The sequence below is a fragment of the Cetorhinus maximus genome, chromosome 15, assembly GCF_964194155.1.
Source record: "Cetorhinus maximus chromosome 15, sCetMax3.hap1.1, whole genome shotgun sequence".
In the NCBI taxonomy this organism is placed as follows: domain Eukaryota; kingdom Metazoa; phylum Chordata; class Chondrichthyes; order Lamniformes; family Cetorhinidae; genus Cetorhinus; species Cetorhinus maximus.
The window spans coordinates 19,737,784-19,756,380 of NC_135893.1; the positions used below are offsets into that span (position 1 = coordinate 19,737,784).

The 18,597-nt window shown below is 42.4% G+C and overlaps 1 protein-coding gene across 3 annotated transcripts in view; it reads right to left on the minus strand.

Annotated features, from left to right (window-relative positions):
* Positions 1–2,704: 2,704 nt before the first annotated feature.
* The window catches only part of plod1a (procollagen-lysine, 2-oxoglutarate 5-dioxygenase 1a), a 38,001-nt gene continuing 22,108 nt past the window's right edge, over positions 2,705–18,597 (minus strand). The window contains exons 11-20 of one of the 3 annotated variants that reach the window (XM_078558028.1): positions 17,756–17,860; positions 15,583–15,708; positions 14,288–14,429; positions 14,008–14,121; positions 13,399–13,464; positions 12,952–13,056; positions 12,711–12,857; positions 8,310–8,435; positions 7,928–8,053; positions 5,221–5,531 (exon numbers count right to left, since the gene is read on the minus strand). In XM_078558028.1, the coding sequence (XP_078414154.1) occupies positions 5,376–5,531; positions 7,928–8,053; positions 8,310–8,435; positions 12,711–12,857; positions 12,952–13,056; positions 13,399–13,464; positions 14,008–14,121; positions 14,288–14,429; positions 15,583–15,708; positions 17,756–17,860 (1,213 nt within the window). In that variant the 3' untranslated portion in view covers positions 5,221–5,375. Of the gene's footprint in view, positions 5,532–7,927; positions 8,054–8,309; positions 8,436–12,710; positions 12,858–12,951; positions 13,057–13,398; positions 13,465–14,007; positions 14,122–14,287; positions 14,430–15,582; positions 15,709–17,755; positions 17,861–18,597 lie in introns of all 3 variants that reach the window. The other 2 variants (XM_078558030.1, XM_078558029.1) reach the window with 2 other exon arrangements.

The following is an 18,597-nucleotide window of genomic DNA, read 5'->3' on the forward strand; positions in this document are numbered from 1 at the left end:
TGAAAGGAACCTCATTTTGACTTCGTAAGGTGAAAATGCTTTGCCTGGTGTCTGGTTAAGTCTATGGGTTGTTGTTGCCTTAATGGAGATTAGTTTGGGAATTTGTTAAAAGTTATGATAGTAGTAATCTGTAGCCATGTATATGTATATATTTTAACCTGTATAAATTAATATAATATTTAATGTAAAGCCCCAAGAACTGGTGGTCTGGTTCCTGAATTTAGAGTCACATCTCAAACATAACACTTAATATTATAGGTTATGACAGTTGGTTAAAGTTTCAACTGCAATTGTCAGAAAAGTTATGTAATATGTATGTACTTTTCCTGATTACAGATGTCAGAATAACTGGCCTGTAGCTCCCTGTTTTCTTTCCCTCTTTTCTTGAATAATGGTATTATATTTGCTGCTTTCCAATCTACTAGGACCATTTTTAATAAGGTTCTGCATGGGGGACTGATAACGAAGGTAAGAGCCCATGGGATCCAAGGCAATTTGGCAAATTGGATCCAGAATTGGCTGAGTGGCAGGAAGCAGAGGGTGATGGTTGAGGGGTATTTTTGTGACTGGATGCCTATGTCCATTGGGGTTCCACAGGGATCGGTGTTGGGTCCCTTGCTGTTTGTGGTATATATAAACGATTTAGACTTGAATGTAGGAGGGTTGATCAGTAAGTTCGCGGATGACACGAAAATTGGTGGGGTCGTAAACAATGAGGAGGATAGCCTTAGATTACAGGGGGATATAGACGGGCTGGTCAGATGGGCTGATCAGTGGCAAATGGAATTTAATCAGATAAGTGTGAGGTGATGCACTTGGGCAGGACAAACAAGGTATGGGAATACACGATGAATGGTAGGACACTGGGAAGTACCGAGGATCAGAGGGACCTTGGTATGCATGTCCAACGGTCCCTTAAGGTAGCCAGACAAGTAGATAAGGTGGTTAAGAAGGCATATGGGATACTTGCGTTTATTAGCCAAGGCATAGAATATAAGAGCAGGGAGGTTATGCTGGAACTGTATAAAAAGCTGGTTAGGCCACAGCTAGAATATTGCGTGCAGTTCTGGAATCCACATTATAGGAAGGATGTGATTGCACTAGAGAGAGTGCAGAGGAGATTTACCAGGATGTTGCCTGGGCTGGAGAGTTTTAGTTATGAGGAGAGTTTGGATAGACTGGGGTTATTTTCCCTGGAGCAGAGGAGATTGAGGAGGGACATGATTGAGGTGTATGAAATTATGAGGGGCATGGATAGGGTAGACAGGAAGGAATTTTTCCCCTTGGTGAAGGGATCAATAACCAGGGGGCATAGATTTAAGGGGCAAGAGATTTAGAGGGGATGTGAAGAATTTTTTCACCCAGAGGGTGGTGGGAATCTGGAACTCACTGCCTGAAAGGGTGGCAGAGGCAGCAACCCTCATAACATTTAAGAAGTATTTGTATGTGCACTTGCGATGCCATGGCATATAAGGCTATGGGCCTAGTGCTCGAAAATGGGATTAGAATAGTTAGGTATTTGTTTGACTGGTGCAGACTCGATGGGCCGAAGGGCTTTTTTCTGTGCTGCAGACCTCTATGACTAAATTTGGAAGATTGCAACCTGTATGCCCACACTTCTGCAACTTATTTTAGAACCCTACGATGTTATCTGTCAAGTTCAGAGAATTTGTCGGTTTTTAATCCCATTAATTCCTCCAGTATTTTTTCCTTTACTAATATTAATTACCTTAAATTCCTCACTCTCATTAGACACTTAGCTCCTCACTATCTCTGGGGTAATTTTGTGTCCTCTACTGTAAAGACAGACAGTTTAAAGTTTCTGCCATTTCCTCATTCCCCTTATTTCTCCTATCTCAGCCTCTAAGGGACCAACATTTACTTTCACTATTCTCATTTTTACATACTTGTAAAAGCCCTTATAATCTGTTTTCATATTTCTGGATAGTTTACTTTCATATTCTACTATCTTCTTCATCAAGTTTTGGATCATCCTTTGCTGGTATCCAAAATCTTTCAATTTTCAGGCTTACTACTCTTCTAGGCAACATTATAAGACTCTTCTTTTAATTTAATTTAACCTCTTTATTTAGCACAGATGGATCTTTTTTTTCCTGTGGAGTTTTTATTTCTCAATGGAATATAGCTTATCATCTGGTTCGTTCCATGATGCATTGTTCTATGAAGCTGTCTCCCTTGAAGACTTGGGAAACATAATTTTCAGAGAAGGTGAAGCTCCCTGAGTAATGTCCAAGTTTGAAAGATGTCAATTATCTGAACTGCCCAGTTAGAATGACTTAGATGAGCTCAAAGCTGAACGTTGAGACAATTGAAAGGTGGAGGCAAACCATTGCTGGATCTTTCAACAAACAGCTGAACATTGAATTTTAAATTGCGATGAAATAAATCAAGTTGCCCATTTTCAAAAATGCCTTTCCAAACTACAGCCAGTGATCACAAACTGCATTAATTCCTTGAGCAGCACAATGTGATATAGCAGCTCCTCCTACACATTGATCATACAGCAGTCTTTCCTGACTTGAGACCTTCCCATCACTAGTCCACATTGCTGAGGCCTGCACAATCCATTGATGACCCTAACACATGAACTGAAGTTGGGTTACTCTGCACTGTCGGTCACTACAATTGACAGTAACCAATGATAAGACTTGTACAAAGCATGGTACCAACAAAAAACACAAAAAATGTTTAATCTTTTTTTTATTTTGACACTATATGAATCAAAGGACAAGGGACTCCACATGCTCTCGAATCTTACTTTACATCCATTTTCCCTCCGTACGTCTTCTATCGAGAACCTTCTATCTCTGACCAAGCTTTATGGGATCTCTATAAACTGCTGAGTGCCCAATGTGCAAATTTCTGCTATCTGTTGTGGCCACACAGCCCTGCCTTCCATCAGAGCTGGCTTATCAAAAAAATGTGCCTACGTTTGTCAGCCACATCCCAAATCTGGGCTGGGACGCTATACTTTGTGAATGCTAACTAAAACACAGTAGGTAATGAAAAATAAATTTTAAGACACAGCAGCACTGAAAACTGGCCATAGGAGTTGGGAAGGGTCTTTAGCACTACTGACCCTCAGAGACTTTACAGTGTTCCTACAAATTCCAAGAGTAGCCTTGGCCTGTCACCATCTCCCCACCGAATCCACTCCTACTCCCCTAAACATATCAGTTTTCTGGCAGGGCCACGATTCTCCCAGCACTTCCCAACACCCATTTACTGCAGTTCCAGCAAAGCTAATACTATTCACTCAGGCCCTGGGCAGAATCTTCTGTTCGGCGTGCGGGGTCGGGCCCCACACGCCGACGCGTAAAATGACGGTGGTGACGTCGGGCATGCATCCCGACGTCACCGCGTGTCATTCTGATCTTCCATTCAGTGGGCGTGCTCCAGAGTCGGCTGCGCACCCGCCAAACTGTCAAAGGCCTGTTAAGGCCATTAATCAAACAATTAACCCAATCGAGAAAGCTGCCCGTCCAACCTTAGGGTTGGTGGGAAGGCGAAGAGCCCAGGCGGCCTTCGCATTTTTCATGAAACCTCATCCAAGGTGAGATGAGGTTTCATGAAGGATTTATTAATGAAATAAAATTTTTAATCAAAATTCTTAAACATGTCCCAGCTTATGTGACACTGTCACATGAGGGGACATGTCTGAATAATTTTCTTTTTTCTTACAACTTTACAACTGCACTTAATCTCCCTGAGGCACGGATCTGCCACAGGGAGATTTCTGCGCACAAAAGAGCGCAGGCCCCGATTCTCCCTCCTCCCCCCGCCCGCACAGGTAGCGCTGAGGCTACTGGGCGCGTGTCACACTGGGCAGGCCTTAATTGGTCCGCCCACGTAAAATGGTGGCGCGCAGCCGATCGTGGGCGGTAATTGGCTCTGTGCTCGCCCACGCCTGCTCCCAACGGGCCTGCCCGACGGAGAGAAAATTCTCCCCCATGGGTTTATTGCATGAATATTGGAGTTGTAATATTGTAAGCACAGCAGAGATGCTGTTTGTATTTCTTTGGTACATGTGGAGTCTAACTCTATTTTTGACACTTTAATACCTTCTCTGAGAAAAAGTATTGGCTTTTATGATGGGAAATGTTGGGAACAAAACACCAAAAGGAGCAGTGACAATTAGTGAGTCTCCAACTGCAATTAATGTTACATTGGCTGGAGATCCTCTGGCAAAAACAAAGTGAAATGTGTGGCAGGATATGTGAAATGTTCAATATATTCCCAAACTGCGTTAATGCTAGCGACAGTTCGCAGGTTTATTCTACAAATGGTGAATACCAAAAGCTTCTAGTGAGAGGACAGCTAGCAGAGGTCATAGAGACAGGAGCAGCCACTCAGCCAATTCCTTGTCCTTTCTCCACATCCCTTCTAACCTTCATTTCCCAAGAGACTCTCTCCCTTTTAGACCCTATGCATCAGTGGTTCCAAGGAGCAGTGTTACTGCATTCTCACACTCCTTGAAGAGGTATTTCCTCAATTCCATGATTACTGGCTTAGTTCAAATTCTAAAATCCCTACAACCAGTCAATAGAGGGTGAGTATGATTTGCATCCAGGTCCTCATTCCATCTCTTCCTATAAAGCTCAATATTGAACCTTATTGTTTGTTTTCCCATCTTTTCCTTACCGCCTCTCCAAAGGACATTGACATTTCATGGTAGTTCTGCTCCACAGGTGAGAATGTCGGCAAATAGTTAAACCATCACAGATATACTCAGCTTGTCCAAAACCACAGTCCATTAATGTACAAATCCAATGGGATTACCTTGACACGGGGCACATAGCCAATTGCTGTAACTTCTCTGTCACCCTGGCTACGATGGGTTGGCAGCGCAGATTTGGGACTGAAACCTGGGACTTGGACAGAGCTGGAGTTTGATTTACCCTTGAAATTACTGCATTCAGCCAATTCAAACTAAAATTGAATGGGTAAACAGGTACGTCCAGCATCAAAGGGTCTGAATATTATGGAAGGGGTAGCCCTGTATTTCTGGAATCTGCAGATTACATGTGGTCTGGTTATTATAGGGTGGGGTATCCTTGTATCTCTAAAATCTGTTGATTACATATGGTCTGGTTTAATGAAGGGTTGGGCCAGTGCTTTATCTCTAGAACCTACAGGTTACATATATTTTGTTTGGGATTTGGTTATTCTCGCACTGACTTCACAACTGACAACCACACCTGGTGTAACTATCTCTTTGTACTAAGCACTTGAAGAATTCTATGAACCATTATATACAGAGCAGGAACATGGGCCTTGCTGCAATATTCTGAGGAAGATCAGATCGCGGTATGTCACAGCTTCCACTGCATGCATTCAAATGATAAGCACTTTAGTTAAGGGTCCACAAAAGAGACGGCAATGTATCGCGTGCCGCTGGTGGTTGGAAGACCCTCGTGGTAATGGGTCAGTCGCCCCGGGTGCATGAGGGCCCAGCCCTTCCGAGGAGCCTGGATGGAGCAGTTATACCTGATGAACCTGCAGCCTCCTCCCTGCAAGAGACAGAATAATCCTCATTATAACAGTGATGGCTGATAAGTCAGAATAAAGGCTAAATGTGCAATGACCCAATCACAATGCGACTTAGAGCCCTTCTGTTTAAAGCACACTGTTTGTAGACAAGATACAGAAACATTGTGAGAAATCTACCAGTGTTTACTCCTGTTATATACAGTCAGTGCTGGGACACACACACACACACATAGTCCTGTTATACACATAGTCAATGCTGGGACACACACACACGCACACAGTCCTGATGTACACATAGTCAGTGCTGGGACACACACACACACACACATGTATATACACACATAGTCCTGTTATACACATATTTAGTGCTGGGACACACACACACACACACACACACACACAGTACTGTTATACACATAGTCAGTGTTGGAACACAGTCATTGGTGGGACACACACACAGTCCTGTTATACACACATAGCACTAACAGTTAACTCCACACAGACCTGAATGAAAACTGGACCCTTTCCAGTCATTGTGCCTAGGCTAATGACTAGATAAAATCTCAGCTATCTTAGGAGGCTGGGGAAATGTATATTTACTCACAGAATAAAAGATGGGAAGGTAATATTTAACATCCAACATGAACAGAGATTTGACTGTAAAGATGGCTCTGATATTACATCCTCTCCACAAGGCACAGAGGACAGAAGGACACAGGGTGGTTGGGGTTTAGCAGGGAGTGGGGAGTTGGGGCCTGGGAGCTGGGCACTGAGGCCGTGGTGCAGGGATCGAATTGTTTCCAATAATGCTGCCTCTCACCAGAGATAGTACACCGAGAGTCACTAAAGGTGAATCAGTTGATGTCAATGAAAGCAAGTGTTCACTTGGTACCAGGACTGTCTGATGTGCGGCCATTGACCCCATTTCCCACCCACCTGTGGTGAAGACAAACTGTGGTGGGGTCAAACAGACTCAAAGAGTGTGGATCCTACTCTGTAACCACCCCTAACACAACAACCCTCAATTGATAAACTCAAATTATTCCCTTCTCTTCACACCTGAGACATTGGAACCATTGAAAGCCATAAATTAATAATTTTCCTTGAGAAGTCACTTTCATTGAGAAAACTCCTGATAAATATAACACCTGATCTGCTTTAAACTGGTAGAGCTATCCTAAATCTCCAAATTCCTTGTATTTCTGGTTTGCAAATTGTAAAGTGAAACTCAGGTGTTTTGCTCTTACAAATTTTTGGATCCTCTGTCTCAATCTTCATTTCCTGGTTTGCGGGGTTGGGTGGGGGGGTTGCGGGGGTGCTGCTCCTAATATCTATCCACAATAACTCCTTCAGTGAGGGTGGTGGGATAAACAGATAGCCAAGTCCAGACAGAGACACAGACTGGCAGACAGACACTGACTGACAGACAGCCCCAGACACAGAGACAGGCTGACACAGACATAGAAACAGGGTGAGGTGCTTTGCGATCTTATCTGAAAAGCATAAGTTGGATCCTTAATAATCCAGAATTAAACAGCAACAATAAATGTTAGAATGAAAATCAGGAATAAGTATGTAATTTGCTTTATTGCTTAGGATCCAGCTCTTCTTGGCAGGAACCATGTTGTCTTGGGAGGCCTGACTTCAGTCCATCTGGACCCTCACTGTGAATGGTGAATGAGGAAACCACAGGAGTGAGTGAAAAGTGCAGAGTTAGGACAAAGAGTTTTTTGTTTTGAGACTAATTGGGAAATCTCACAACTAAATCAAACATTGCAGGCAAATAAGTTGCAGACATTGGGACCAGTAACACTGCTTGTGCACAGCACAGGGGAACATCCTGGGATCAGCTTAATTTGACACCAAAAATCAAAACTGGTAGCAGGAGTTCGGATTCAAACTGTCCTCCCAGAGTGTGTGAGAATCTCACAAGCCTTATTTTCAATAAGATTTCATAATTTAAGATGTAAATATAGTAATATTGTAAATATAAAAATCCAACTGTGAAAATCCAGCAATATCCTGTAATCAACAACATAGTGAAACTAACAAATTATTGGAAGAAATCCCATAGCTGAGTCTTGACACATCCTTACCTTCCTAATAATATTAAAGGCCACCATTAGTTGAACTATCCAACCTCAGTCTGGACTGACTGTTAATTATTAAAATGACCATGCACCCAGAGTCTGAAACATTCCACAGCTCAAACATACCTTTAGAAACATGCAAGACCAAAACAAAGAGGAAGAATTGATTTACCAAACTCTGAGGACTTTGTGGGGGGACCACTCAGTAAACGTCAGTGTAAATATCAGAGCCATGCGTTGGTGGAACAGCCCATGAAACCCACTCTGTGCTTCAGTACAGAGTGAGCCAGACAGGCCTGTCCCCAAGCAACAGATACGCAACTTACCTGATAGTCAACTCCAACCTTGTTCAGTGCAATGTTTACAGTAAAAGTAGAAGCATCATGATGTGGCATTAAAGATGGCTGTTCATCAGGTTTATACCTAACTACAAAGGCCAGGTCAAAGAGAGCCTGCAAGAAAGAAGAGGGGTGTGAAGCAATATCATGCAGCATCCATTACAAAGCAGACCCTGAGTAGTGAGTGCCAAACCCCAGCTTACAAAGTCCTGTATCCCCAGGCATTGACTTCACCTAGACCTCAAGCTACCTCCATGTCACATGACAACCTAGGCCTTGTACTTTTTCTGCATATATCCAGGCTTCAGGCACCTCCTTCATCACAGGCAAATCCTCCTGCTGTACTCCAGCAAGACTGAATCAGTTTTACCTCATAATCAACTCCTGCCCTGTTTAGAGCTACGTTAATAGTGAAGGTTGAGGCATCATGGTGGGGTTCGAGCGAGGGCTGCTCCTCAGGCTTGTATCTCACTACAAAGTTCAGAAACGAGTACGCCTGGGAGGCAGAAGTTTAACATGGAAGAAACAAAACCAGCATTAGTAACCATGGTGTTAACAGTCTTCAATTGTTACAGTTTATAATCATTTTATTACAGGTTTTTAAGAGTCCTTTAGATGCTCATTTTAATCCCTATTGGTTTGTGTCCTGAATCACTAGTTTATTAATGTAATGTATTTATTAATGTGGAAATGGAATGGTTTGGAAAATAGTTTTTTTTCTCTGTTACTTTTACAGTTTCTTTCTCCCCCCATCTTTTGTGCTCAGTTCCACAGATACTGCCACCTCTGCTACCACTTCCAAGGGGCCAAATGTCACACTTGATCCAACTATAGAGAATGTTATCAGGTTGTTCAATGGTAGTAGCATCAAAGCAGAGTTTGAGCCTGACCTCAGATGCTTCACACACACACACAGAGTGGGTGCGGGGGGTGGGGTGGGGGGGGTGGGGGGAGGGGGTGGGCGGGATGGACCATGGGCATGGGTATGGGTAAGGGTGGATTCCCAGTTACTATCTGGATGACTGGATAGCCCTGAAGAATAATCCCCTGATCTGCCTTGAGAAAAGCTGGGAGAAAAATCACAGGGACATTAAAAAAAAAGTGTATTTTTTCCCCAAATATCTCTGAATTTTTTTTTTCATAAGTTATAAAAATACTGGACATGGCAAAAGGCTATTTGACCTTGAGGCAGTTGGAGTCAGGGAGTCAGCATGATGAAACCTCCAGGAATATGTCTGACCAGCATTGGCAACTTCGATCCTGGAAAGATGTGGAAATTAGGAACAGGAGCTGGCCATTCAGCCCATCGAGCCTGCTCCACCATTCAATTAGATCATGGCTGATCATCTACCTCAATGCCACTTTCCTGTGCTATCTCCGTATCCATTGTTGCCATTATTCTCCAGAAATCTATCGATTTCTGTCTTGAACGTGATCAATGACTGAGTCTCCACAGCCATCTAGAGTAGAGAATTCTAAAAATTCTCACCCTCTGAGTGAAGAAATTCCTCCTCATTTCAGTCTTAAATGGCCTACCCCTTATTCTGAGATTATGTCCCCTGGTTCCAGATTCATCAGCCAGGAGAAACATCCTATCAACATCCACACTGTCACACTCTGTAAGAATTTTGTAAGTTTCAATGAGATCACCTCTCATTCTTCGAAACTCTAGAGAATACAGGCCCAGTTTCCTCAATCTCTCCTCATAAAACAATCCCACCATCCCAGGGATTAGTCTGGTGAACCTCTATCACACTCTCTCTATGGCAAACATATCCTTTCTTAGATAAGGAGACCAAAACTATACACAATACTCCAGGTGTGGTCTCACCAAGGCTCTATACAATTGCAGCAAGACATCTTTACTTCTCTACGCAAAACCCTTTGCAGTGAAGGCCAACATACTATTTGCCTTTCGTATTGATTGTTGCACCTGCATGCTAGCCTTTAGTGACTCATGAACAAGGACACCCAGGTCCCTTTGGACACCCACACTTCCCAATTTCTCACCATTTAAGAAATGTTCTGCCTTTCAGTTTTTTCTATTAAAGTGGATAACTTCACACCTATTCACATATTCTATCTGCCATGTTCTTGCCCATTCACTTAGCCTGTCCAAGTCCATTTGAAGCCTCCTTGCATCCTCCTCACAACTTACACTCCCACCTAGTTTTGTGTGTCATCAGCAAATTTGGAAATATTACAATTGGTCCACATATCCAAATCATTTATATAGATTGTGAACAGCTGTGGATCATGCGCTGATCCTTGTGGTACCCCACTAGTAACAGCCTGCCATCCTGAGAATGGCCTGTTTATTCTTACTCTCTGCTTTCTATCTATTAACCAATTCTCAATCCATGCTAGTATATTACCCCCAATCCCATGTGCTCTACTTTTGTTTACTAACCCTCTGTGAGGGACCTTATCAAAAGCATTCTGAAAATCCAAATACACCACATCACTGGCTCTCCTTTATCCATGCTACAAGTAACATCCTAAAAAACTCCAACAGATTTGTCAAACATGAGTTCCCTTTCATAAATCCATGTTGACTCTGCCCAATTTTACCATTACTTTCTAAGTGTCCAGCTATCACATCCTTTATAATAGATTCTAATATTTTCCCTACTACAAACTAATAGGTCTGTAGTTCCCCATTCTCTTTCTCCCTCTCTTCTTAAATAGTGGGGTTACATTTGCTACTTTCCAGTCTGCAGGGACCTCTCCAGAATCTATAGAATTTTGAAAGGTAACCACCAATGCATCCACTATCTCCAAAGCCACCTCCTTCAACACTCTGGGATGAAGCTCATCTGGTCAAGGAGATTTAGCAACCTCAATCCAGTTAAATTTTCAAGTACCACCTCTTTACTAATATTAATTTCTTTCAGTGCCTCAGTTTCACAAGTCCCTTGGTCACCTAGTATTTCTGGGAGATTTTCTGTACCTTCTTCCGTGAAGACAGACACAAAGTATTTGTTTAGTTCCTCCGCCATTTCCCCGTTGCCACTATAAATTCTCCTGTCTCCACCTCTAATGGACCCACATTTGTCCTAGATAATCTTTTTCTTTTCACATACCTAAAGAAACTTTTACAGTCTCCCTTTATGTTTCTCACTAGTTTGCATTCATATTCTCTTTTCCCTTTCTTTATCAGTTTCTTGGTAATCTTTTGCTGGCTTCTAAAGTGCTCCCAATCCTCAGGTTTACCACTTTTCCTGGCATCCCTATTAGCCAATCCCTTTGATCTAAAGCAATCCTTAACTTCTTTTGTTAGCCAGGGTTGATTCACCTTTCCCATTGGGTGTTTCTGCCTGAAAGGAATGTATACCTGCTGTAGACCACGTAGTACATGTGCTGCGATAAGTTTTACTTCATGCTCGAACCTCAGGTTTTAAAACTTGGGTCTCTGACCTCAGACATCAATGTCCAAGTCTGTGTACTCACCACTTAATGTGGTGACTGTTGAACTGAAACATTTTCAATCTGTGCAGCTCCATTAGTTACATTATTTAAACAATCATCATTAAGGAAGAGGTTAGGAACTGTTTTAAATAGTTTCATCACATTTTAGTCTTTTTTACTCCAATTCATTCTTTCAGTCACTAAATCCTCAGGAATAATCGACAGGAAGTTACACTCTGGTCTGTGTAAGAATAAACTCCCTGTAATTCATTTATTCAAAGTTACATTCACCATGTTTAAAGGGGAAGCCCCTGAAGTGCAATTACTGAAACCACGTCACCTGCATGTCGGTGTCATCTGGCAATCAGCTTCGCAAAAATTGATTTATCTATCCTTGGTCCAGTCTTAATTCTCAACCACATGCTGCTCATTGGAGATTTCAACCGAAAGCATATCAGTTCTCACATGCATGCCGTTGACTCTCAGCTCTACCTCACCCCCACCTCTCCCAACCTCTCCAGTGTCTCTGATTTTACACATTGGGCTTGTCCAACATATTGTACTAGATGGGCAGAAGTTCTCTGCAACTAAACATTGGGAAGACCAAAGTCATCATCTTCAACAACTACAAACTCCGTACCCTAACTGACTCCACATCCCCCCAACCCCAAGAGCTACCATTTGAGGCTGAACCAAACTATTTGCAACCCTAGTGTCCTATCTGGCCCTGAGCTAAATTTCTGACCCCAGCTCCACTCCATCACCAAGATTGCCCACCATCCATAACATCGCTAGTCCACTCCTCCTTCAGCTCATCTGCTACTGAAACCCTCATCCATGCCTTTGTCACCTCTAAACTTGACTATTCCAACATTCTTCTGACTGGCCTTCCACCTTCCACCCTCCATAAACTTGAGCTCATCCAAAACTCTGCTGTCTATGTCCCAACTAGGATCAAGCCCCATTCACCCATCACCTCTGTGCTCGCTGATCTAGATTGACTTCTGTTTAAGCAACACATCAATTTTAAAATTCTCATCCTCATTTTCAGATCCGTCCATTTCCTCATCCATCTCTGTCTCTCTAATCTCTTCTGAGATTTCTGTGCTTCTCCAATTCTGGCCTCTTGGATATCCCTGACCTTAATGGCAGAGAACCACAGACTCCAGCTCAACCTATTGATTGATATGCCTGTAACACTGCCAGTCTGCGGGTGTGATTAAAAAGGGCCCCATGTTCCCACTATCACTGGATTTGAGTAGATATTAACGCTGGTGGTCATGTAATCCCAGTATTGTAGGAAGAAACAATTACTCAATCACAGAGTGGACTGAAGCATGCAGAACTGGACATTAGGACTGACCTTGGTGTAGTAGCCTGGGTAGATCTTTTCTGTTAAAGGTGCAATGAATTCTCTTAAAAACCTCTGCCATTCTCTCTCATATCCAATCTGATTCATGTGAATGTCGATTGTTGGCACATTTTCATATCCACCCTGAATACGTATGTCCTGGGACAGAGATGGAGAAAATGTTTAGAATATTTAGGAACTGCGCTTGGATACACAGTAGTAACACCTGACCTTTGATTCCAGACGCACTTACCCGATTGCCTCCAGTTGACCATTGTCCAAAATGTTCCATCTCCTCAACAATCTCATCACAGGCTCGTTCAGTGAAAATAGGGAACCAGTAAACGTCTGGACAAGGCTGTAAAACAACACCAACATAATGCAAATATATGGTCTGGAATCTGCACCATGCAGCTGGTTACCTGTCAATCAGTCTGTTTACCTGTTGAACAGCCGTCTCCTGCATTATTGCCTGCTGGACCATGTTGATCAGTGTTCATACAGCTGGATTATTTCAAATCTGTCATGTGACCATACATAGCAACTCAAGACAATATGGAATTTTATAGCTCGACAGCACTTGTAGTATTACAGTAATATCAATGATCAGCTTCCATCACAGGCTGGATCAGCAAGAGCTCATAGTCCTTCTGTTGGTTCTGCAGTAGCCCATGCACTCACTCACACAGAAGGTCCTTACCTCTAAAAGTATCTTGTTTTCGATAATTGAGCTATAGTTCTCATGAATGTACTTGTCCTCCCAATCCTGTAACACATTATAAAGGAGAATGAACAGGATACCATTCCTACCTGTGGCACTGCACCTTCCTCAGATGTTTCACTGCCTTTACTCCATGTATCAAAATGAGTAACTGGGACCTCTGGGACTCTCAACATTGTCCTGAACAATTAGTCAGAGATCAATAAAATAACTGAGATTATCCTGATTTTTGCATCAGAATATTACTTTTTGTTAAGATTTCAATTGGTATTTTTAAAAGGAAAGACCTAAAACATTGCAGTAATTGTGGCACAATTATTTGAACAATAAACTGGAATATACTGCTTCTTCCTCCTTACCCCTGCACTTCAAGAGGCCATGAGTCACACCAAGGATCATTCCACACATCAGTGTCCTGCTTCGCTCAATACTGAACCAGACTAGAACCCTGGAATAACCTTAGTCTGTTGGGTTCAGTCCCATACATCATGGTGTATTACACACAACAAATTCATTCCCATTGCCCTGTTTCAGGGTTAGAGGTCTTACTCCCACCGACTACCCCTCATCCCTCTATCATTAATGTACCTGTGGGTTTTCAGAGATCTGCCACAGGTCGTTATGCAAGTGATCAGTATGACAGTTTGCCACGGAGAGAATGCGTCCAAACTCATGCCTGTTGGTGATGTACATGAAGACTTCCTGCAGAGACAAAGCACAGATTAATCCTGACACTCAGGGAGACCAGAACTTCTAATCCCTGTCAAGTAGACAGGATCCATCAGCACTTCCCACCCAGAATCTCTCCATCTCTCCAACGGAGATGCTCTGGAAAATCGCTCAATCCCAGGAGAAGCAGTGCTCTCACCTGTTCCCTGATATTGTGACAGAAAGCCATGTCCGGGTCCAGGTTGCTAGCATGGTAGAGATCTTTCTCAGTCAGGACTGATTGCAGCAAAGTGCCTTGGATCAGGTACACACTGGAGATGTATGGAACATTCCAGAGACCACTGCACAGAAATAGAGCACATTAGTCTCAGAAAACAATTTAAAATGTTGGCACATTCCACAGTTCACTGCCCTTTCTGAAAGGTACATGAGTGTTAAGTCACAACATCAGCTACTATGTGGTGCCCTCCGGCCTGCCTGGAGCTTCTTTGAACGATGGTCGTGCTGCAAGCGGTATCAATATTGTCCCACTGGGAAACTGCTCCATTGTGCCAAGTAACAGTGAAACCACCATCCGTAGGGCCAGTCCTTTTTTTAAAAAAGAAGTTAATTCATGGGACATGGGCAACATTGACAAGGCCAGCATTCACTTCCCATTCCTAATTACCCTTAAGAAGTTGGTGGTGAGCCGCCTATGTGAACCACTACAGTCTGTGTGGTGTAGGTACGCCCACAGCGCTGTAAGGGAAGGAATTTCAGAATTTTGACCCAGTGACAATGAAGACATGGCCAAGTCCAAAGGTCTCCATTCACCTCTGGGACATTGATTTAAATCTAACCCAGAATCATGGGAAGAAAATCTTACTCCATCAGCCTTAATGGTTCAATGAGAGTGAGTTGGGTGTGGATCTAAATCCAGTTGTAATGGTCCAATGACGAGTGAATCTGGAGTAGATTCAATCCAGCTGTAATGATCCAAGGGGAGCAAGTCTGGAGTGGATATAAATCCAGCTAGACTGGTCCAATAGGCATGAATCTGGAGTGGATCTAAATCCAGCAGTAAGCGTCTAATGAGGAGTGAGTTTGATATGGATTTACAGCACGGGTTGCCCACAGATCTACAAGTAATTGGCAGCAAAATGACAATCTTATTCGCAATAAGCCCCAAAGAAGACTGAAGCTGGAAATTTTCTATGACTGAAGTCAGTTTGATAAAGGCATGTTACCCAGACAGTACCCTGTGTCAAGAGTCTGTGTGGCACGATGTGATTCTAGTCCTCAACATCCTTCAACTCAATGAGATCAAAATGCTACCCAAAAACAAAATTACACAAAGTAAATAGTGTCACTATCACAAAGACATGTAGGGAGAGGAGGCACAGGGCTTTTCATTGTATTGAGGTACTTTTGTCTATTCAGCGGTTGATTGACAATGTCATAATGTGTGAGAATGTAAAGTTCTGAGCGCAAAAGGTTTGAAAGGTTAATATTCACATTCTTCGTCGCTGAACAATATCCACGTAATCCTCTGACCGGGCGTAATATCCATCAACACTGAGTGCCCCCCAGAAGTTAGACCACAGCTTCTTGTGGCGACTGATCAGAGGTGCCAGTATCGATCTACAAAGACAAAGATCATTAATGACCATCAATCATACAGTTAGGGCCATTTCTGCACATGAAACAACCTTCGCAATTCTTCAGTGATTACTATAAATATCCTTCCATATCTGAAGGAACGTGACACCCCCAATTCCAATTCTACTCTTAAACCAAATGTGCTGTTGCTACATAAATTCTTATTCTTTTTATTCTGTTTTTCTGTAGCCCAGGTTAAAGCCTCAAACACCAATCCCAGTCCTGATTCAACTTGACACAATGTCAAGATTATCCACGAGTATTTTATAAGCTTCTATAAGGGCACTTCCCAGTAATCCATTAGTATTATAGTCCTCTATAAGGGCACTTCTCATCACCTCCCATCCATGTGGAGGATAGAAATAGTTAATATCGATCACCAAGGTTGTTCACAAGTGTTTGGGTTACTTCAGATCAGCCTATTCTGAGGTGTGTGAAGCTGCCTGGACCAGGTATATTTAGGAACATGGAGACAGGCAGAGGCCATTCAGCCCCTCAAGCCTATTACACCATTCAATGAGACCACAGCTACTCAGTATCCTAACTCCATCTATCCACCTTAGCTCCATTTTCCTAATAACTTTGTCTAGCAAATATCTATCAATTTAAAGCTTAAAAATATTAATTGAGCGAGCATCTACTGAGAGAGAGTTCCATACTTGCACCGCCCTTTAAAGATGTGATTCCTAACTTATCTCCTAGCCTGGCTCTGACTTTAAAATTATGTCTCCTTTTCCTAGACTCCCCACCAGCAGAAAAAGTTTCTCTCCATTTACCGTATCAATTCCTATCAAAATCCAGAAACCTCAATCATCTACCCATGTACACTCCTGGGAATACAAACCCAGTATATGTAATCTCTCCTCATAATTTAACATTTAGTGCTCCGGTTAAATTCCGGTGAATCTGTGCTGTACTCTTTCCAAGGCCAACATATCATTTTCAAGATGCAGTGTCCAGAATTGCATAAAGTACTACAGATGTGGTCTAACCAGGGATGTGTACAGTTATAGACAAATGTCCTTCCTTTTATATTCTAGTCCTTTCGTAATAAAGGATAACATTCCAATAGCTTTTTGGATTTTTTTTTTACCTGAATTTACTGAAGCCTTTCACCTTATTTTTAACTCACCTGTTCTGACTATATTTCCACATAACTTTGCTGAAGAAGAATGCTGAGGAGGCAAAGGTTTGTATCGAAAGCATCCCTTTCAGGAATCAAAAAATTGCTCTGAGAATTTAAACTGCTTTGGTAGCTTGTTTCCAGAAAATGGTTTAACACATTGTTGAATATTACAATATTGTTCTTATTCTGCAGGTTTATTTTACTTCTGTCTGTTATTATTCAATAATAAATGTAATTTATATTTTTGCCTGCAATACATGGTTTCCAGTTTGGAGCTTTTCTGTTAATAGGGAAGTACAGGATGCATCCCATTCATCTTTCTGGCTGTAACTTGAGGAAAGGGTCATTGTTACCGTGTGGCACACTAACAATTCACTGCATGCATGGGGCTTATAGGCTTCAGTTGGTATCCTGAGAGATATCACAGAGTTGTTTAATGCCTTTCCATTCAGCAGTGGCAGTGGGGAAGGGGAGGGGCAGTCTTAGAACAGAGCAGATCTCATAGATGCAGGAGGTACATGGCATAGCAATCCAGAGGAAACATTACCCTCAAATAAATAAATATTGAGATAAGGGAAATTCCCTTCATTCGTGACACCTGGTCGAGTTGATGAATTTGCTCCTGTAGATAAGATTGTATACAAGGGACCAAAAACCCACCAGCTGACAGTTTGTTTTGATATGGGTTTCCTGCTTCGAACATGATAAACTGGACTCTTGATGCTTTCACACAAGGCTGTTTTTAGTTGCTTCTATGGGCAGAACTGGAACCAGATTACTCAGTTAGTCCACCTAATGTTCTTGTTTTATGTAGTTTAACACATGTCTCTCGCCCATCCTTTCTAACAGAAATCAACTGGAAAGCAACAGTTAAGGAGCTGGGTGCGAAGAGCTTGTTCTGACCTGTTCTGTTCTATGAGGAGTTTCAGGATGTCACGATTCTGCAGCACGACTTCAATATCAACACTGAAGTAATAATCACATGTCACATCTTGCCGGCACAGGTCACTGAGGTCAGACAAGCATACAGAATCATATTGCAGGCTTGGCAAACAGCAATTCCAATTCACAAAATCAGCTGCACTATTAACAAGGATTTGCATTTATATAGTGCTTTTAATGTAGTAAAACATTCCATAGGAGCAAAATCAGATTAAATTTGACAGCGCACCAAAGGACAAGATATTAGGACAGGTGCCAAAAGTTTAGTAAAATAAGTTGCTTTTAAGGAGCATCTTAAAGGAGGAGAGGGAAATAGGGAGACAGAGAGGTGTAGGGAGGAAATTCAAGCTTAGGGCCTTGACAGCTGAAGGGATGGACATCAATGGTAGAGCAAAGGGTGTGTGGGATGCACAAGAGGTCAGATTGAACACATACAGCCAATTAAGTACCTTTTCCATTATAGTCACGTTTGTAATGTAGAAAACACTGCAGCCAATTTGCACACGTGGTTGCACAAACAGCGATCAGATAATGGCCAGCTAATCTGCTTCAATGGCATTAAGTGAGGGATAAATATTGGTACAGTACACCGGGAAAAATTCACTGTACTTCAAAGTAGTGCTGTAAGATCTTTTATGCTCACATGAGAGGGTAGATAGGGCCTCTGATGAGATTAACATCTCATCTGAAACCAGGTACCCCTGAAAGTGCAGCACTCCCTCAGTACACATGAAAGTGTCAATCTGGATTATTGGATCAAGTCTCTGGAATGGAGCTTGAATCCCCAACCTTTTGACTCAGAG